The sequence below is a fragment of the Ictalurus punctatus genome, chromosome 21 (genome assembly GCF_001660625.3).
Source record: "Ictalurus punctatus breed USDA103 chromosome 21, Coco_2.0, whole genome shotgun sequence".
In the NCBI taxonomy this organism is placed as follows: Eukaryota; Metazoa; Chordata; class Actinopteri; order Siluriformes; family Ictaluridae; genus Ictalurus; species Ictalurus punctatus.
Genome location: NC_030436.2, coordinates 4,560,457 through 4,583,230, shown reverse-complemented (window position 1 = coordinate 4,583,230; position 22,774 = coordinate 4,560,457). Strand labels below are relative to the sequence as shown.

The 22,774-nt window shown below is 39.4% G+C and overlaps 1 protein-coding gene across 3 annotated transcripts in view; it reads right to left on the bottom strand.

Annotated features, from left to right (window-relative positions):
- The window catches only part of asic1b (acid-sensing (proton-gated) ion channel 1b), a 349,820-nt gene that overhangs the window by 295,471 nt on the left and 31,575 nt on the right, over positions 1-22,774 (bottom strand). For 2 of the 3 annotated variants that reach the window (XM_017451114.3, XM_053674092.1), the window contains exon 2: positions 5,323-5,518. In XM_017451114.3, the coding sequence (XP_017306603.1) occupies positions 5,323-5,518 (196 nt within the window). Of the gene's footprint in view, positions 1-5,322; positions 5,519-9,149; positions 9,302-22,774 lie in introns of all 3 variants that reach the window. The other variant, XM_053674093.1, reaches the window with a different exon arrangement.

The window sequence follows — 22,774 nt, the reverse complement described above, 5'->3', positions numbered from 1 at the left end:
GAGAGAGACAGACACACAGAGACAGACACACAGAGACAGACACACAGACAGAGAGAGAGAGAGAGAGAGACAGAGAGAGAGAGGGGAGGGAGAGAGACACAGCAAGAGAGAGAGAGAGGGGGGGAGGGAGAGAGACACAGCAAGAGAGAGAGAGAGGGGGGAGGGAGAGAGACAGACACACAGACAGACACACAGACAGACACACAGAGACAGAGGGGAGGGAGAGAGACACAGCAAGAGAGAGAGAGAGAGGGGAGGGAGAGAGACACAGCAAGAGAGAGGGGAGGGGAGGGAGAGAGACACAGCGAGAGACAGACACACAGAGACAGACACACAGAGACAGACACACAGAGACAGACACACAGAGACAGAGAGAGACACAGAGAGACAAGGGGAGGGACAGAGACAAGGGGAGAGAGACACAGGGGGAGAGGGAGAGAGACACAGAGTGGAAGAGAGACAGAGGGAGAGAGACAGAGGGAGAGAGACAGAGGGAGAGAGACAGAGGGAGAGAGACAGAGGGAGAGAGACAGAGGGAAGGAGGGAGGGAGAGAGAGAGAGAGAGAGAGAGAGACACAGTAAGACAATAGGTGTGAGATTGAGAAAGGAGTGTGTGGTGTTATTTCTATAATAGTGTGACTACACCTGACCTCTCAGTACCAAAATAAATGGAGTAGGTGTGAAAGTCGAGCACATTAACAGCACACAACACTGGGAGCAGGACTGGCAATAAAAATAATCCCAAAAATCTAATCCAGAATGTAACAAGGATTTTATTTAATCGTGCAGTGAAGTGACCGTAGGTTTTGTTCTTAAACAAAATTATACGATCTTAAAAATAAATAAATAAATATTAATTAACTGCACCTTTCCTTATCAGTTTACTTTGAGTCGTCGGCTGGAAATGTGATTAGCGTATACATTCAGTATGATTTAATCGTCGTAAGGACCACTGTTGGACTTTTAATCACCTTTTGGTGCTAATTAAAGCTTTAAAGTACATACATGCAGGCATGTGCATTACGTTTCCACGCTGAAAGTACAACTCAAGATACATTCAGGATACCACCCTGGCAACAAGGGAGGAACAGTTCAGTGCTCTTTTTCTGAGAGCGTTATTTATTTTTTTTAATTTTTAAAAGTTAACACCACATGTTTAAAAAAAAAATGTTTGCAAATACAAATTGACAAAAAATAAACAGCAAGGCAAGACTCTAGGGGCAGTCACTGGAGCAGTGTCTTTAAAATTGCACCATTTATTGCATATCTAGGCTCTAACATGGTTACTGATAAACATGAACAGTGCTTAATATTTATAATAAATGTGATATCCAGTGAAATTTACTTGCATTCCATTGTTATATAGCCTCCTCTTGCTTGATATATATTAAAAAAAAATTAAAATCACGACATCTGGTTGTGTGTTCATCATACTGCGAATGCTTCACCTGTATTTTACATGTTTTGACCATTTGACATGAATTCCAGGGTTTTTTTTTTTTTTTTTTTTGGAGCGTCTTAAGTTGAATGAAAGTAAAAAGGCATTTAGGCAATGCCTAACCACCCCCAGAAAAAAACAACCCCAAAAAACAGAACTGGCTTGATCTCAAATGGAAAGGTAAACTAGCACAGGAAGGAGAAGTCCATGTGATAAATGGTCATAAGCAAACAGCTGATTGGCTGTCTCTCTGTACCGTCACCTTGGGATAGTAATTACAACCATCGACTCGGATAAGCAACTTGCGAACCATCGATGAGGTAAAACTCAATAAAAGGATAAGTGACGTATGAACAGTTTTTGTTAGGGAGTAACTCTTGTGGATGCGAGAGCGATAGCATAGCTAATATTATAATACAAGTAAAGAAATGGCTAACCTAGCTAATGTATGTAGGTATTCATGTACTCAATTAAGTTACGTTAGCCAGTGAAGCTAGTGAGATAACGTTAGATAAATATACCTCGACCGAACTAATGTTAGTATCTAATGTGGCTTGGTTGTTAAACAAAGTTGAAAACCGATGGTCAGAGTGTTTTTTTGTTGTTTTTTATTAAATGTTAGTAGTATGTAAAACAGGTGCTGAAACATCATTTAAAAGGTGAAACGTATTTTAATGGGTCCACATATTTTCAATAAATCTCAAACATATTATTTGGGGAAATGAGTAGACTTGAGTACCTTTGAGTACTGCTTTCCTTCACAAATATGGTTAGGAAAATGGTCAAAAACATGAAAAAACCCAATAAAACGTTAAATTTCCTTCGAATAATTTCGTCACCCCCCCCCCCCCCCCCCCCCCAACATGCCCCCGAAGCCCAGGCTGCACCCAAGCCCTCTGAACACCCAGTGAAAACCCTGTATCCTGTCTATAAACTCAAATCCTGCATTCTGAACAAAAACCATCAACGGTGACAACGATACCTTTAAAAATGGTTTCTTCCAACCAATCAGGCCAAAGCAAAGCCATTTTATTATCTTAAAGCCGCGCATACAGTAAGCGTGAGCAGATCGTGAAGGTTATTTTCAATGACATTAGGATATTGACAGACTGAAAGCAAACGACTGATTTATGTGAAATAATTTTTACAATTAATCAGTGTCCTTAACCTCCTCGTTCCATTAGCATGGACACTAGTTAACTACATTTTTCTAACTTTGGTAAAAACAAAAAACTAAACAAAGGAGGAAAAAGGGGATCCCCCCCCTCCACACGTTAAATTGCACCCCAAATGTAGAACCAGTCATACAAGGTATCACATAATGCATTATACATTCCCTCCAGGATGTAGCGATTTTGCGATCGCAGAATTAAATGCAAAAAAAAAAAAAAAAAAAAAAAAAAAAAAAAAATAAATAAATATTTGCAGAAGCTTGCAATTTTTCAAAATTACCGCAGATTTTCTGCGGAAGAGAATCCCTCTTCGATTCACGTGCGTCAAACATGAGTACAGCTAAACGCTCCCATTTACCTACAAACATCGTGCGAAACAATTTTGTGCAATTGCATGTAGTTTTCCACAAAAAAAAAAAAGCACAAAACTCTGCAAGTTGCATGGCAAATTTTCATATACATACACACATAAAAAAAGGCTGCAGTAAAATCAACAATCACACAAAAAAAAAAAAACTCTGAAGTCCTGTATGGACTGATTATGCATGTGCACTGTAAGCTCAATAGGAATGCACACATGGCAAGATAACGGCATTAAATCCTTGCCTAGAAACCAAAAAACAGCCTCTTTAATCTTTAAAGAGCCTCTTTAATGTGTAATGGGTAGGGTATTCCCAGCAGTCTTTCCTAGAGAGACTTCCTAAACGCAGAGTTGCTAATGTTGCTAACTAGAAAATCCTAGCAGTCAGAGATGAAAAGACATTTTACCAGGTAACCTGTTTCAGTTAAATTCTGTTACTAACCAAGACAACAGTCTATTGGCTCCAAGGTTTGTGAATTCATAGGTCAAAGTTCACCTAGATAGTCAGTGCAAAGGAAAAATAACCGTTTCCAAATGCACAGGCGTGTTTATGTCCTTCGTCCTTTCCCCTTCAGTGAGCCGCTATGCCTTTCCAGAGTCTTTTTCAGGTGTCTCCCATATAGCTGAAGCATGGCTTTAAAAATTCTAAACGCTACAGCTAAACCGTGTTTCACATCTGCAAACGTTAGGAACGCTTAGCCGTTGTGAAGTGTGACGTACCATTAACGGGCCTCATTTGTCAGTCTTTTAGTTAAAGTTGTCAAGTGTAAACGTTTGTGTAAGCCAAACTGAAGTCAAATTTTCTGCCGGATTTGAAAACGTTTCAGAAAGGCTGACTTTTCTTCGTACTCGTGCGTGTAAATGGCTCGCTTGCATTTCGTCACACCTGCAAAACTCCAAAAGTGTTCAAAGTGGAAGTTATTTTTGACTGGAAATGAACAATGAGTAAAAGCAGAAGTGATTTTGACTCGCTTATACGACAAAAAAAATTTGATAATGCATAATAATAATAATATGCAAGTGCTAAATTTTCCGTCTGAGGCATTACAGCTGTGTGCCCATCCCCCATTCACACAGTGCCATTCCTTTTGTCATGTCACTAAAGTCAAGGTTTACATTACTTAGCATTCGTATGTGTTAACTTACACACACTCGGAAGCACGAGTAGGATGCGGACGTTTTCCGGATTCACAGGATTTTAATGAACATCAAATTTCTTGTGTAAATGCTCATACGCAAGATTTAAGAATAAATGTGTTCGTGTTCAGCTTGATAAAAGAGGCTCGTTGGGATTATTAGCCTAAACTGCAAATAAAGAGAGATTGCTGCTAGTGTTAAAGCGGTGTATGGTCTGTGTGGCATTTTGCACCATAAATGTTACCATCTGTTACCTTCTCAGTCTAGCGGTTGCTGGAATTGCCTTTCAGGCACTCTTGCGTAAGTAGATCACGGTTTATATTGATTCCATCTGTGGAACTTGTCGGGGGTGTGTACACATCGGTTGATCCGAGTGCGACGTCTTTATATACTCGTCGTACACTTAAAGATGACGCGTTTTAAAACCATGAATTTTACAGGTTCATGGGCTTTTTTGGCTTTCAAACACAGTAAAGCTTAAACGCTCGAGTTTTAATTACCCGTCTCCCTCTATAAACTTATCTGCGCCACTTATCCTGCTCTCCAGTGTGTACCCGAAAACCCAAATAAAGTTTGGCTATGGCACTGGAGTTTTAATTCATCGTAAATGCAAATTAAACAAGGCTGCTTCCAGTTCTGTCTTGATCGACAGATGAAAAATCCTTAAATAAACCCAAGAAAGTGAACACAAACAGACGAGACCGGTGACTGGTTAAACAGTAGGGCTGCTCAATACTCACAATGTGATGAAAATATGGAGTTGTTTTCCACAGGTTCTAGTTTCCACTTGAACAAAGTTCATATGCAGAACTTTTACCCACTAGACATTGTTATGCTGTATACCACAATTTATCATTCCACAATAATGTGGACATAATCTTTACTATTCTAGAAGCAGCCTATTCACCAGCCAGGAATTCAGTCCCTACAGGTGCAGCTACAGCATTTACAATATAAAAAAAACAAAAAAAAAACATAAATCATAGTGAAAGGTTGGTCAATTATCATGAGATAACCGTGTAATGTCAGCACATGCCTACACCCAACCCACAGACCACTAGGAAAACCAACTCTAAGTGCATCTTCCTTATTGCATTATATGGGCAACTGATCAATAAGATTCTTGTTGGTGAAATACACTCCTCGGATATCTCACATGCGCCCGAGCAGAGACAGCGCGAGAGCAAAGGGTGCTACGAGACATGTCGACTTACCACTTTAAAGTCCTCAGCGCTGCACTTGTCCCCGCGGTAGTAGCAGGAGAGCAGCATGTCCTTGATGTCGTGGCCCGTTCGATCGTAGAACTCGCGCATGTTGAAGGGTCGCGGTTTGAAGGTCAGGAAGTCAGCCTTGACTTTCAGGGTCTCCAGGACGCTCTCCTCTACCATGTGAGTGTCCCGAATCTCATATCTGAAGACACACAAAAAAAAGCAAATTGCCACTTAGTGCTAATATAATAGTATAACGTAATGGAAGTCTTATTGCTACCGGTGTAATATTTGGTGATAGTCCAACGAATTTAATGACGCTTGTTAACATATGTAGAAACCATAGTCAAGATCGATCATTTTACACGTGTCAATACATCCATTTTCTATAGCAGGGAACCTGGAGCCTATCCCAGGGAGCATGGGGCACAAGGCGGGGAACACGCTGGACAGGGTGTCAATCCATTTCAGGACACAATCGCATACACATTTACACAGTACGGACACGTGTGTATGCGTGTCTTTGGACCCGGGGAGGAAACCAGAGTACCCGGTGAAAACATGTAAACGCCACACACACGGGGCAGCGGCCCCAACCCTGGAGGTGTGAGGCGAACATGCTAACCATTAAGCCACCGTGCACCCGCTCAGTTCTATCATTTTTCAAAGTTTTTTGCAGAAATCTACAACGTGGCTGCATCCGAAATCGCAGTACCTACTGCATTCGATTCAGTGCCTACTGCTCAGTCGTTGATGCAGTACGTACTGATCACTATAGGTGGTATGCATGAATACAATCCGGACGTACTACGTGATGTGGATTCTGACAGCTCTTCCGCTCCAGACTCATTGCATTATGGGATGGCGCAGTATCCACAATGTCCAGTGGTTCCATACTGCAGAATCGACGCAGAAGCAGTACTCCATCCGGGTATTTCTCACCTACTGTTTTATCAATACTGAGAATTCGAACATACTACTCCATTAGCGTACTGCTTTTCACCTACAGTCTAGAAGGGTAGTAGGGATATTCGGATGCAGTCCATGTCTTCTCTTAAACTATAGTAATTAAAAATATCAAAATTTCTCTTTTGCAACAATGATATTATATGAAAGTTAGCAACTTTAAAGATTTACGCTCCTCCCACTTGGCACAATTGCATAACGTCATAACCGAAAAGCATGTTCTGTAATATACAGTATATTTCAATTAATGAGTCATTATGACATATCCATGTCAGTTTCCTTTCTAATCCTTTTAAACCACACTTACTACAGTCAAAACATTAAACTACAAACCATGCATATCTAATTCAAAGCCTTATTTGAATAAATGTAAAGACAACAAACGTCTTGTAAGATTATCAGCAATCAACAGGCAAAGACTGATTGTGAGATCATTCATTCATATACATACATACCTCATGTCTTTCCTTAAACAAATATTTTGTCCCATGTTAAAAACAAAATGTGCTCTAGGGACCTTTCAGTACTTTTCCTTGATTTTAAACAAAAAGTTATCAATTACACAGTAGACATTTAGATAGATCAATCCAACATTAATAATGCTAACTAACATAACTAAGGTCAGACAACCTTACTTTCAGCCTCAGATGGTACATGTCCATGGGTCAATGTACAGTTTTCAGGTCACAATCTTAAGAATCTTGAAGGTTGCAATATTTCAATGTATTCTTAGCAAAATATAGTCACTGGATTGAAAGAAAACAGCTCAGAGTTATTTAAAGAAATCATTAGTAAGAAAACATTAATGGTTGGTCAATTGCAATGTACCAGACTCTCTAGTGAAAGCTAGAGACCAAGGTTATATTATATACACAACATATTCAGTCAAAACTAATACAAATTGGATGTAATGTTTGGCCGAAGGAGCAATGATGTCAAAGATTTTCAAAGAATGCGTGTGGTGGTATGGGAAAAACCGTTTGATATCGCAGTGGCTGAATTCCGGAAGGAAAAAGTTTTACATTGACAGAGAAACCATAAAAGATATTCCACCAAAACAATGTTATTTCACTTTGAATTTTGCCTTGTCTGTCTGCTGACTGAGTAAAATATTCAGCCTGGCTACCGATGCCTGAAAACCCACTAGCCAAGGGTGACTTCCTCAGACGGTAAAGATGAACAAGTTGTTAGATGGCTGCATGGCGTAGAGAAACTGGCATAAACTGAGTCAAATCAGTTTGCAATCAGATACCAGCTGTGAAACGGCTCCTTTTTTTCACTTTTGAATTCAAAATGCTGTGGTGGAGATATAGGTCAAAGAGGAACACTGTAGTTTTCAAAACTATCCATTTCCCGTACTGCTTATCCAGGAGGACCCTGGCACCTATCCCAGAGAGCTTGGGTTAACAAGGCAGGGGGCACCAAGCCATAGCAGGATACATTCACACAATACTAACAATTCGGAAATGGAAATAAGCTTACAATGCACGTCTTTCGACTGGGAAAGGAATTCTGAGTAGCCAGAAGAAAAGGCCTGAAACATGGGGAGAACATGCAAATTCTATGCACACATGGAGAAGATGGGATTCAAACCCCTAACCCCAGAGGTTCGAGGTAAACATGCTAACCAATAAGCCACCACGCCCCCTTTTAGAACTGTATGTACAGGGTGTCCGAAAAGTCTCCATACATCCCCGATCCAGCCACGAGTATGATTTTGTTACGTTCTTCTTTCATCAAAGGCATTCTTAAAGACCATCTGAAAACATTACATATTCTAAACTACAAATGAATGAATTTTGGAAGACACTTTACTAAACAATGTTAATCCACCCCGCCCCCCAGTATGGAGATCTTTGGGACACTCCGTAGTAGAAAATGTTCTAATTTCACCATGTGATGGGTTTTCTCTGGCATTCACACATTTGTCCTGCTGTTTTCCTTCCTCTTCTTGATGACTCGTTCAAACAGCGAAACAGAAATTCTCCACCATGTGAGGCCACAACTCTCTGAACAGAACAGCCACATTTGGCACAGAAAAACACATCTATGTAAAATTTGAGCTGCGTCTGTGTCTGTGGATGTGTTGTCTATCATTATACAAAGGGAGCAGTTTATCCTGGCAATGCGCTCAAAACACAATTTGCCTCATTTACAGTCCTATTTTTATATATTAGAAACATTAGTTTGATCAGAGCAACAATTAAAGCACATCAATTGTGGAGTAAAGCAAGCAAGTCTGTTTACTTAATTACTAAATTGCAAAAATTTACAAATGTTTGTTCAATCATTCACAATAAAAGAACAGTGATTTAGAGCAGTCAGTGGTTTAATGCCCCAGTCGACAATATTTCTTTTTTGGCATGCACAGTGGCTTAGTGGTTAGCACATTCGCCTCAGACTGCCGTGTGTATGCGGAGTTTGAATGTTCTCCCCGTGCTGCAGGGGTTTCCTTCGGGTACTCCGGTTTCCTCCACCGGTCCAAAGACATTGCATGGTAGGCTGATTGGCGTGTCCAAAGTGTCCGTAGTGTGTGAGATTGCGCCCTGCAACGGATTGGCACCCTGTCCAGGGTGTACCCTGCCTTGTGCCACATGCTCCCTGGGATAGGCTCTAGCTTCCCTGCGATCCTGTAGGATAAGCAGTACAGAAAATGGATGGATGGAATCAGCACTTGGTGTTCAATATATGGCAGTGTTTCCTTAAGTCAATGAATTGAGTCAAATTTAATAAAAATAGCTATGATGTTTTCTCCAAGAAGACATTTCTGTAACATTTATGGAAGGAGTCTCCAGCGTCAGTGCTTTATAACTATCCACCACAGGAAAGTTTTCGAATTTGCCCATATTGAATGTGTCTGTATTTACCTTGAAGCTTGTTATAGATTCATTCGGAGTATTAGAAATTCCCAAACAAAACGACATCTTTATAGTGGGCCTCCAAAACAGGTACCACAATTTCCAGGTTTGTAACAGCATAAAGTACAGCGAGGTGTCAGAATTTGTATGAAAATATTTGCCTAGAGAAAGGAAAAGAAGAAAAAAAAAAAAAAAAACAACCTCCAATTCACTTCAATGGCAAAGGACGTGCGAATAAGAGAAAAATTCACTTCAGCAATTCAGCTAAATTAATTTTAATCCTGTGAATGTGAACCTTGGAAGCATGAACATGTATTCAAAAACAAATGTTTTGGTTTCTCGTTCTGAGAAAATACAAAATGATCAACTAACACCTAAACAAGCAATCACACCCACCTGTAAATGAACCGCTGTTTTCACTCCACAATTACATCACACAAGATGCGTGCATAATTACCTGATTTTCATGACACAATGGCAAAGAAATACAAGTGGAATATCTCCTGTTTAAAGCCTTGTTGAATCAGTTTCCTAGGATAGTGTATAGTATTTCAGAGTGGGTTTTAATTTGCCACAGGATTCTGCATATTCATAAGGATGTTCTGCTTCAGAGTTCATGGAGAGCCTCTCTGGTGATGTTTGGACACCAGTAACCAGAGCAGATAAACAAAAACAGAAAAATATTCTTTTTAAAATGTTTGTCACAGTAGTATTATTGTACTATTAGTAGTAATATATATATATTTAGTGACTGAAATTCCCTTTTTTGATAATAAACGACTGTATTCATCTTTTATATGATCGTTTGTGATACTGTAGATATCCTCGACAGGTCCTGCACATTCTTTGCTTTTCCATGATATTCTGCATATTTGACCCTTTTCAAACAGTGACTAGATGTTGATATCCATCTTTTCACACTGAGGAAAACTGAGGGACTCGTACACGACTATGACAAAAGCTGCAGACATTCACTGATGCTCAAGAAGGCAACACGATGCATCAAGAGCCGGGGGCGAAAATTTTGAGCAGGATGAGCTGAGTAAATTGTTAGTATTTTGTTTAAATATCTTGTTTTGTTCATTTAATACTGCCCATCAAAAATGACAAGATGACATGATTCCCAGAAGATAAAATTATTTAATTCATTTGTTGAAGTCTCGAAACATAATCGGTCAAGACGGTGCTGGTTAAATTTCTATAACAGCAGCTCTGTAAATAGACTCAGCTGCACATTGAATGCAGACCTTCAGATACGTTACAACTCCTTCACATGGATTTGTACGGCGAACAATTGACAATCTAGATTTAAAGAACATGTTATTTAATAAAGAAAAATGTGTAATCGTTCATAGGGTAAATCTTTCTGTAAGGACATGATTAACATTTGTGTCTTTAGGAAAGGGAACTGTGATTTCTTAGTAATAAAACATATAATTAACTTTAAAACAGGGGAAATAAGAGAGGCTGGTGAAGTTATGACTGTTTATAGCTGCTATAATGTAAGTGATAACGGGAACTAACTTGTCAAGTTTAAATGGAACTAAATGATTAAACTGCATGATGTCATTGTTTACTATGCTAAAATTTTTCATTGGCAAATTGGAGTAATATAAGAGGAATAAAACACGAGGTGCTGCTGCTCCAAAAGATTTCACAACAACTTTGCAGCCTGTATCACAACAGCCTGCATTTTGTCAAAGTAAAAAAGCAAAATAAAAAAAATAAAAACCCAAAGTATGATTTATTGTAATCAGTCTTGAGCATGAAGATGCCTCCAGGTGTTGTATCTAAAACCCCCAATGTAGAAACTAAACCCAATTTACAGGAGCTAAAAGGAAGTCAATTTGAGTGAGATATTTATAACAATAGATAAGGAGGTAGCGATGCTGCAATAAAACATCATAAGGCATTGCTAAACCTTCAGAGGAAGAGATATAAGACGAGCAGCACATACTGCTATTATCATTACACCAAGCCAGCAGTCTGCAGGGTGACATTTCATGACGAACTGAACCTATTTATTGCGTGACCTTCCATTATTCTATACGTTCCTTCAAAAGTACTCCCTGTACAGAGCAACCATGTCAGGTGGTCTTTAACAAATGTTTTGGGACTTGAGTGTAAAAAGATTAATTGGCAGGGCAGGAAACAGTGGCAGGACGTCTCAAGAGAAACGCGTTATGAGATTTGGGCATGACAGTATATCGACAGTGCAGCTTTCACACCATTACCTCCATGTTCAGAAATCCAACCACGCAGATACAGAGGAAAAAGTTATATCGGATAATAGCAATGTGCACCTTTAGTTCCGTACATAGTTGAAATTGACACATTTCAGCAAAATGTCTTACAAAATTTTTCATACTTCGTTTTGATGACAGAAGCTCATATTGAAATGTTCTCATGGCTGGATCGGGAAGCTGTCGCAAGGTTGCGATGGACTTGAACAGGAAACATGGCGAGGACATCACACATGACACTGTTGCCAAACTTATTAACAAATTCAAAAAGACTGGAAGTGTTGCGGACAAACTGAGAAGTGGACGTCTACAAACATTCAGGCACAACTGACATGGTGCTGGCATAGATAGTCCTCTATATATATGGAGACTTTTGGGACACCCTGTATTATATTATGCATTAATATAATATATTAATATAATATTGTATTATGCATAGCACCCTACTATTATTCTACCCTTTTATCATTATTCATTTTCTTCTTCTGGCAGGGTGTCTATTGCAGCCCATAATACCATCGGCTAAAAATGTGAAATTTGGCACACTGATTGGGGAGGGCCTAAGGACCATTCTGACCAAATTTGGGCCAAATGCTGCCAACATCCTAACTCCACCATCGGGTTGAATATGAGCCCAATTTGGAACTGCATTTATGGTCATAACTTTTTAACCAGGTATGGCTTTTAAAAATACAAGGCATCCCTGAATTCCCTGGATTGAGAGCAGTTCAAATGTACCATCGGAAAGCAATTTCCACAATTAGATTTTCCGCCATCTTGGATTTTGTCAAAAACAGTTTTTGCGCTACTCCTCCTACATGTTTTGTCCAATCACCAATTTTGGCACACATCATCTTCAGAGTAAGCCTAACAAAACTTATCAGAAGAATTTTGAATACTCCAAATGGTTTGCCCATAATGGGCCAACAAATCTGACAGCAAAGCCACCAAAAAGGAAGTGAGGCTGTATCTCAGCAACAACGTGCACACTGAAAACCTGGTGGGCATTCTCAGGACAATGACCTGAGGCTATACAAATGTCATAACAATGTCACCTACTAGTCAAATACAACAACAGTCAAAATAACATGCTAAAAATGCTTATATCCAACTGCTATTTTAGCTACTCCTCATACACATGTCCAATCTCCACTAAATTTGGCTCACATCATCTTGAGACCTGTCAAACAAACTCCATTTGAAACTGTTCTCCCATAAGAGACTGGCAAATGCATGAAACTATACATAAGTCTTGAATCCCTTTACCTATAGTCATGGCTCTGCTTTCCTGTGATTTCTCATGCAACAATTGAAGCACATCTGTGAATGTGTGGCTCACTGAGTCTGGGTGCTTGGCCCCTAAAAATGCTACTTGCAGCTTTAATTATTATTAAATATCTATGCACATGCCGAGCGAGCATTTTGTACGTTGCTACAACAGTTAATCAAAGTTACAACAGTTTGACTGTAGAAAATAAATAAATAAATAAAATAAATAAAATAAAAAAAACACAGATACAATATCCCGTCCGCATTAAAGTATGGATAATGAACGAAAGAAAGGCAGAAAGTTCGTCAAAGCTTAGTATCTTGATATAAAAAGCGAATGGAAAGTTATTTTGCAAGCCATGTCCAACATATATAGCCAATGGAAAATGAAATTTCATTGGATATACATTTCTAAAGTGCTTAATTTAGACATGAGGTACTGGAACTCCAAGCGAGAGGTCGATCCAGAAAGTGGACAAGGAAGAAAACAAAAGATCTTGGAACATACAGTGCTCCAAGCACTTCATGTAATCCACAGACCTAGGGCTAACAGTGTAGGTATGATGACTGTTGTACAATGAGGGATTGCAATCATAAGATTTCACTGATGCTGTGGGAGGACTGGAAGAGTCAACTGCACATTTACAATGTGTTAAAAGTCACGTGCTCAAACACACAGAATACTGGGTCTTACAAAAGTACAGGATGCCTTTTAGACAAAACACGAATAAAACACCACAAATACCAACAGCGATGAAAAGACTTGCCTATTTATCCAAAATACTCCACAATGCAGTCAACCAAGAATGTGGTGTCCTTTAGAAATCCACACACGCGGCTCGATTTTTAAATATTAAATAGCAAAAATATTCATATAAATAATTTCTTTGCAGCATTTCAAATCAACAAACATTACTACAGAACTTTGAACTAAGCTCAATTAAACAGCAGGTCACTAACTGCAATACATTGCTGACATTAATCAGATAATCCATCACAGCATGAGAATATCAAGTGCTTGTCAACCAAATGAGACACCCAAAAATTAACACAAGCTCATGGCATTCGGTACATTTTTGAACTGCAGACTACTTTTTTTTTGCAAATATATCTAGTCTGCATTTCAAGCCCTCATTTATTTACAAATTCAAAATAAAATTTAAATAAATATCCACTTCATGTCTCACTAACCCTAACCCTCTGAATCGAACACCCATCAATCGACTCCAAAGCCTTGCAGTTGACTCAATGCCTGGAATCAGTGAGTCGATTCTTTTTTTTTTAATTGAATTTGAGTTGTAACAAAAGCAGGACGGACACTTGACATGCAACACTTCTGTATCGTTATATAAAAATATATTGTGCTGTGGCGCGTGTTATTCCAGCTAACTGATTCAAATAGCTTCGCTACTCACTACACAACTCTGCCCAATGCAAAGGCTTCATGAAATGAGTTGGTTAATCATTTGAGCCCATGTTCAATCATTTTTAACCCTCGGAGTTATAATACAAACTACCTACGTTGTGGCCAAAGTGGCACAAGATAATGTTTTTTGGAAAGATTGATAAATACGACCATGAATGTCTCGACCATGCTCGAATACAAGATAAAATAAGCTAGAATAATAGATAAGAGGACAACTCAGTAAAGGGCAGTTGATGAGCATATTATATGATTAAAGCAGGGATATTGTGTTTATGCTTCTTCTGACATTTCTGTCAATTATTTTCTTCTTATTATAATAATAATAATAATAATAATAATAATAATAATAATAATAATAATAAATTCTTATTAAAAGAAAAAGCCCCGGAACGCAGTCAATTTCCAGAAAGCAGGTGCTTCAATTCCAGCAGTGGCTCATGACCATAGATTATGATGAAGCAGGATGACAATTCAGTCAAGAGGCAATCGCACTTGACTTATCCCATAGGCTAACATCTAATGAATTTTAAGAGTGCCACAATAGGCAGAAATTTGACATCACACATTCACCCAGCAAACCATCTAGGCTTGTTTTGAGAGGTTTTAGAAGTGCCTTTGTTCAGCTGTGATACAGCAGGTGTGTTTTCTGGGCGTGAGATGAACACAGAAGAGCTAATGGCATTATCCAGGGTTGCCAGATTTCAACTAAAAAGGGAAAAGCAGTCTTTGTATGAGAAACAATGTCGGCACGGGGCACATGCATTTCTCGTGTATAGACATTCACTCCATAATCTCCCTTCCCTTCTCCCAATCTTTGCAATATATCTCACAGTAGAAATGACTCAGTACATTAGAGATGCTCTGTCTGCACTTTATTAGACTTAATTCTGATTTGCTATAAACCAAGCAAACCGCAATATTCAGAAGAAAAATTACCATAGATTTGGGCAAAGACGCGTCATGTGACGTCCTCTTCGAACATGGGTGCAGCTAAAAGGTCTCATTTACTAAGAGACATCACTGAGAAAGACCATACAAAAAAAAAAAAAAAAAAATTGCAATTTCACAAATTAAAAAAAAAAAAAAAAAAAAGGAAGTGGCATCGCAAATTTTGATAAATGCAGCAATCACAAAAAAAAATCTTGGCAACGATCACAAAAAAAAACTCCAAACTCCTGTACAGACTGCACATAGTATTTTAAAACTACCCCAATCTGGCAACTCCATTACCTCTCTGTCCACTGCTCCCCCCCCCCCCCCCCCCCCCCAGCATGGTACAGTGTGATTCCTGCCCTAATGGCCCTCTAGTTACACTTGTTGCAGTTCCCATTTTTGACCACTAGGTGCAATAGAACACTATGGAAGCTAAAGAGGAGTCAGTAAGCATGCTTTACTACAGTTGCACAACATCCAGAAAGGCAACCAAATCAACAGAACATCTGTCAAATACTACTGCGCCAGTAATAAGAGCTGTGTGTGGAATGGCAATCTACCAATACCAAAAACTCCCCATTAATCCGCAACTGCCTCCAAATTTTTGCTCAATACACGCAGTCAAACGTACAGCTGTATTGTAAATATTGAGACTAGTGCACCGATACGAATCCGTAAGTCTTTACAACCCTTTCAGAGAAGAATCAATATGGCAACTTCAGTGGCGTAGGATTGATGGTACTGTAGATGTACCCAACCTCAGCAAGCACAGTATCTTTAAATGAGTAATCATGGTAAGAGTTACTTCACCTGAACGAAAAGAGATCTTTAACATGATCCAGCTTCTTTACGCTGCGCTCACACACAGCCGTTATAAAAGATCCAGGTGTTAGGTACTTCATAATACGGGCATTACTGTCTGAGCATTTCCTTTCTTGTTTTGATACACCTAGATTTTCAGAGAGCTGTACTGGCATGCAGAAAGGGCTTTTTGTAATGCAGCAGAGTCACAGCAGGTGCTGAGTAGGTCTACTGGGATATATCCAGGAATCACTGTCGGTACAGTCAGGAGGGATAAAAAACACAAGCTGACAAGTTTATTACATCAAATCCTTTATCATGGAATCACAATCCAGGCAAAGGAAACAACTGAAACCTTACAGAGAAAAGCAATATATAACTGAGAAGTTGTTTGCTAAACAATGGAAACACAAGCCAAAGTTAATGCAGACTTCATAAGGGAATGAAGTAAAATTGCAGAGCCATAGGTGAGCTGTACTGTTATGTTTTCATTGAAACCAGAAGGCATCCTGTGTTATGGGGGTTTTTTTGTGTGTGGTTTTTTGGTAAAATGGTATGATTGTATTCATTGTGTGGGTCAACTGTAACACCACTATAAAAACAAAGAAAAAAAAAAAAGTTACAAGTGCACCGTATTACAATTTTCCCAGCTCTCTCCTACATACATAAAGAAGCAGCTACAATACGCACTCACGTTACACCCTGACATTAATAATCAGTTTATCATGGCTGCAGCTCATTGTGGGCAGTTGTGGCGCAGCTTGTCCACTAATCGTAGGGTAGGCAGTTCGATTCTCAGCCCACATGACTCCACTTGAGGTGAACGCTCAAATAGCAAAAATGCAATTACTTCATATAAAGTGTGGAATTAAATCAACTGTATTCCATTTTTCGTTTGGTCGACTGTGGCACTTTCAAAATTGTCACCGTCACAAAAGCCCCGGTTAATTTGTTGAATTTCATTGTTAGATGTGAGGAAATTGTATGCGTTCATGACAAGCTCTAACACCAGGGTTGCAAGATCGGCACGACAGGAGAAGCATGAAAAGCGGTATTTAAACTTGTAGTTGGTCTTCTTTCATCTAGATTGTGAAATGCTCTCATATTATTGCCCTAACCAAAGAAATGGCTGTGAGAAGGAATAAAAGAAATACAACCTGCTTCAGTAATTCTGCATGATAACTGTGCACCTGGCAACATTGCTCACTCCACGCAACACACAAGGTGCTAATTAAACTTGATTTTCTGTGGCGGACAAAATCATGTGCAAAACCAGCCGAACCAAAGATGCACATGAAAAACAGCTTGATACCTCAGGCCATACAGTATGTCTAGTATCCACTAGACACCACAGCAACATGATTCTTGATTAAAGGGGATTTTTCAGCATTTAACAGGATTGTACTGTAAACGATCGCACGATTAGAGCAGTGCATTAGCTTACCGTAAACACCAGAAAACACAATGCATAATAAGGGTATAAACATCAAGCTTATACACGATGTTATGTTTGGACGCCATACGATATGATTTCAATTCTTGAGGCAACCACAGAATCTGGCTATACCACTAAATCAGCAAGGATAAAACAGTATTTCAATTCATAACGCAACAATACGACATTTGACGATACTACGAAATCAGTTACAATATGATACAATTTATTAACCTGTTCGATATCTTTGTTCAGAATGTGGGCTAGGCCTACCGTTAATTCACGCATGATGAAAACGACAAATCATTTTGCTAGCCTATTAAAATATTGACATCAGTTTAAAAATATTCATCCCCCCCCCCACACCAGTTGTAATGCATCTTGGGATTGCTAATATGTTTAAGTAGGAGTAGGAATGGTAAAGTGTATTTGTGTCAACATCTGAAAATGACTGGTTTGTTTTTGTTCCCTTGATTTCAGTGACTATTCTAGGCGAACACATCTTTAAAATGTACTGCATCTTTAAATGCTAGTTTAAAAATAATAACTTTGGCTTAGAAAAGCACTGAAATTCATTGCTTAGTGCAAGATAATTCAGGTGTCTTCCTCAAGCTTGGGTCCTCTACTGGACACCCGCTACTGGACTCCCAAACTGGGAGTTTGAGGGTTCTAGCTGATCCTAGGACTGTACTGTTCTGGACAGAGACCTCAGATGTTGTACCTGGAATCAGTGGGAGATACTCTCCCAGGTTTAGGGTAACAGCCTAACGATCCTATTACCACTGGGACCACTTTGGACTTCACCTTCCACATCTGCTCCAGTTCTTCCTTAAGTCCCTCATACTTCTCACTTTTCCCACGTGCCTTCTTTCTGATGTTACCCACAGCTGGGATTGCCACAACTAACTGCCATCTTCTGCTCCTTGTCCATATCCACTATACCTGGTTGGTTAGCCAGCAGCTGTCCCACAGGATCTTAGCTCTATTCTCAACCACTTTCTGTGGTGTGTTCCACTGGGACTCGGGGATGTCTAACCCATACTCAAAACAGATGTTTCTATAAACACAATCCCAGCCACTTGGTTATGCCTCTCTATGTATGCTATCCCAGCATGCATCTTACACCCTGTTCCTACATGTTGGACTGTTTTGTAATCCTTTACACCGTTCAATACACCAAATTTGCATAGATCTACATATTTAATTTTTATACAATATTTATGTTAATGTAATTTTTGTACATTGCACAAACTCCATTACTGTAGCAGATATTCTAGTAGTGGATGTTTGTGAATAGCAGCCCATCTACATGCTTAAAGGAACAAATTACTGTTCTCCAAAAGCCTAAAAATGATTCAATATGGCAGCTTACTGGTCTTCTGCCAACATGCACACTGTACCATTGGTGAGTTAGAAGTGAGAAAGCAAGTGCAGCCATGACTCACTCATTCCATATATTCACTTAACTCATTTAGTCATTGTTCAGGAAAGTATCAATCATTACATAATATTACATTTTTGTTTAGCCAGACTGAACAAGTTCCATTTTCCATGTTCCAGCTCACTCCAAGTGGGCGTTTTGGTTTGTTTCAACATTTTTTGCTTAAAAAAAAGAAAAGCTTTCCAAAGTTGTTTATCCCAATTTCCTACTTTAGTGCACTTGAGGACACGTGGTACCACGTCTATGGTCAGTGGTCATAACGAATAAGGGTGGAACTCTGTTTTATGTGGTGCTTGTCAACGTGCTGCAGAATCAATGCTTTTCTTGAATCAAATTGTGCTGAGAAAGGATTTTAATGCATCTTTTTGTGCGATCCTCCCAAATATATATTATAATAAAAAAAAAGAGATGGATAGAGAGAGCAACAGAGAGAAATAGAGAAAAACAGAAAGATGGAGCAAGATAGAGAGAGAAATCGATAGACAGTGAGAGATAAAGACAGAGAGAGATAGACAAAGAGAAAGATAGATAAAGATAGAGAGATGGACAGAGAGATGGAGATAGATAGGATAGAGAGAGAGATAGAGACAGATAAAGATAGAGAGCGATGGAGAGAGATAGATGAGAGATGGATAGAGAGATGGATAGGATAGAGAGATAGCTGGATAGATAGAGAGAAAGATGAGCGATAGGATAGATAGAGATAGGATAGAGAGCAATAGATAGATAGATAGATAGGATGGATAGATAGGGAGAGATAGAGATAAAGATAGAGAGAGATGGAGACTAAGATAGCGAGATAGAGAAGGATAGAGAGATGGATAGGATAGAAAGAGATGGATAGAGAGAGACATAGATGAGAGAGGCTAGATAGAGAGAGATAGGGAGAGAGATAGGATAGAGAGATAGATGGATAGATAGGGAGAGAGAGAAACAGATAAAGATAGAAAGAGAGAGAAATCAAGAGAGAGATGGATAGAGACAGATGGATAGGATAGAGAGATAGAGAGAGATAGATGGATAGAGAGACAGATAGATAACGAGATGGAGAGATAAATAGAGAGAAATCGAGAGATAGATAGAGAAAGGGAGAGAGAGATAGAGAGATCAATAGATAAAGATTTTTTTTTATGATGGACTGCTCTTTTAACGCCTATTGAGCCCACATTTGTGTAATAACCAGAAAAACCCAGGTAATACAATGGGACATTTTGGACAGCACAGTGATTTTCAGCGCTGCACCTGTCCAATGTGTCGGTTTGTCAGGTTTCTGCACAGCTTGTCAAATCTGCCTCGGTCAACTGTAAGTGATATTATTGTGAAGTGGAAATGTCTTGCCTTGCCCAACACGAGCACTATGGTCTGTAACTGTCTGTCAGGAGTCAAAAAGCAAGAGTTGCCATGGCAGAATAGTGATACATAAGCCTATGATCACCAAACACAATGCTGCTTTTACCCAACGTTTCCTCCATTAGCACCTTAGCAAGAAGCCAACAGGTGGATCTTTTCAAACTGATGATCATTCACACGTATTCCTTGATTGAACAAGTTTAATTCAATTCGACATCACAAAGCAGCTTTACAGAATCCCAGGTGTAGCGCTCGATCCCTAACGAGCAAGCCAGAGACGACAGTGGCAATGTAAACTCCCTGAGGCAGCATGAGGAAGAAACCTTGCAAGGAACCAGACCCAAAAGAGAACTCTTACTCTTCTAGATGATGCGGGGTAGTGCGATTAAAAATCGTTACAGTATACAATTGTACAAGCGTAAAGGCAAGTTGATCAAGAGGCGATAGACCAGGAACCTATGTGGTCAAAGTAGGAGCCTCTTAGAGTGGAACCTTTTCTGTGGGGAACATCGTTCATCTTAGCTGATGTATGGCTCCAATAAGCAGTTCCTCCACAGAGCCCTAAACCCATCTTCATCAGGTACTTTTGGGATTAAGCAGAGTGCAAGACCCAGTCATCCAACATCAGTGCCTGACCTCACGAATGCTCTCGGCTCAGAATGAAAGCCAGCAAGATTTAGCAGCGATATTGCAGCATTTAGTTAAAAGCCATCCAGAACCACAAACAAACTCCTTATTAACATTACCACTGATTTTCAGAAAAAAAGTTCTACAGGTAATTTTGGACATTTAGTTTTACTATAGCTACACTCAGTGAAGAGGAACACCTGTTCATTCATTACACTTATCATTAAAACCGTGCGCAATCATGGCGATTTGTAAAACTCGCAGTAAACGCTGTCCACACACACCCAGCATGAGTCTGACGCAGGCGCAGCATGCAACACTGCTTTTTTTGGGCAAGAGACCACAGAGGAAAGCAGTGACGGCGCTCAGGAGATTTTCCAACATTCCAAGAGGATCAAATCTAAAGTGTGGTTATATTTTGGATTTTATAATATTGCTGAGGGAAACTTAATAGAAGATGGTAACCTTGTCTACAGAGCTTGCCAGAAGAAAGTTGCTGCGAAAGGGGTTTTGGCGCTTGTCTCTGTTGCATTTAAAATCACTTCAGAACATGTGGCCACGCGCATTTAACTTTCGAATTATTCTTAATGAAAAACACAAAACAGTTCAATGACAAACTTGCTTATATTAAACCAAATCGTCTCGGCCCTCGTCAGTCGGCTCGCCCGGTCAGTCGGCACGCCACACTCTTCCTGCCAGTCGGCACGCCACGCCTCGCTCTTCCTGTCAGTCAGCTTGCCTCAATTTTGTCACGTGATAAATGAAATCTGACTCCAGCTGATCTGTGCTACGACTGACTCATTTGGCTCATGCTGAATTGAGCAAACGAGTTCAGTTATTAATTGTAGCGTCCTTTCTCTAACTAAAGTAAATTAATTTTATTACTATAAAAAAGTAAAATGACAGTGGGCAAGTGATGCTATCGGTGTGCGGCCGAGCACCATGCAACACCGACTACTGCAACAAGCCTAGTGACAACCATCCATCACTTTATAGTTAAATATAAAACCAGTTAAAATGATTTCAGTGTTTATATCAGTACTTTTTTGCCTTTTTTTTTTTTTTTTTTTTTACACATTTTCAGCACATTTTAACAATACCGTGATACTGATAATCATGATAGTTTTGGTCATAATACTCGTGATATGAAATTTTCATACTGTTACATCTATAGACCATAGCATAGTTGTTGGTACAAGACGGGCAGGTCTGAGTATTTCAGAAATGCTTGAACTCTCGGGATTCATGTGTTATACAGAATGGTGTGAAAAAAAACATCCAGTGAGCAGCAGTTCTGCACGAAAAAAAAAACACCTTGTTGACAAAACTTCTATGGAGAATGGACTGGTTTAAGCTGACAGAAAGGCCACATAAATAAAATAATCACTCTACACAACCATGGTGAGCAGAAAAGCATCTCAGAACATACAACACATTAAACCTTGAGGCTGCCCAGTTTCAGTGAGCCCTTGCCCACTGTTAACTCCGATTTTAATCTTTACTTAAGCACCGATGACTTTAAAATCTTTACAAAAAAACAGCAAACAGACTAACATAATACATCATTTTAAATAACTTGCACACCACTCATACAATATTGTGACCGATATACAACTCCGTTATATCTATCCAAACTCAATTTTTCTAGCTGAAGGAACAGAACAGATATTTATATAACTCTTTATATTAGAGCTATTTATTGCTGATATTTCTGAACCGCATCCCATCAAAACAATCCGTTTTTTCATCCCCGCAAGCATCCAGCTGTTTCAAGTCCCAACTCCCGAGTCACCTCTGCAGAACGAGACCCAGACAGTCTCAGACTTGAGCCTACACACCTGATATAAATAATGATTAGAGGGGAAAGAAACGGAAGGGGATGTAGGCGATAATCATACTGCAGTGCCTGCTCCTGCCCTTACTGAAAGAAAGGTCTTGGTGCCTTTGGGAAAAGAAACTTATCTACATTCAAAGCCAAGGGGAGCACATACTGTATACAGAGAGAGAGAGAGAGAGAGAGAGAGAGAGAGAGAGAGAGAGAGAGAGAGAAACATGAAATAACTTCTTGGTCTAATGCAATATCAACAAGTAGAGACAGACGAGTGGGCT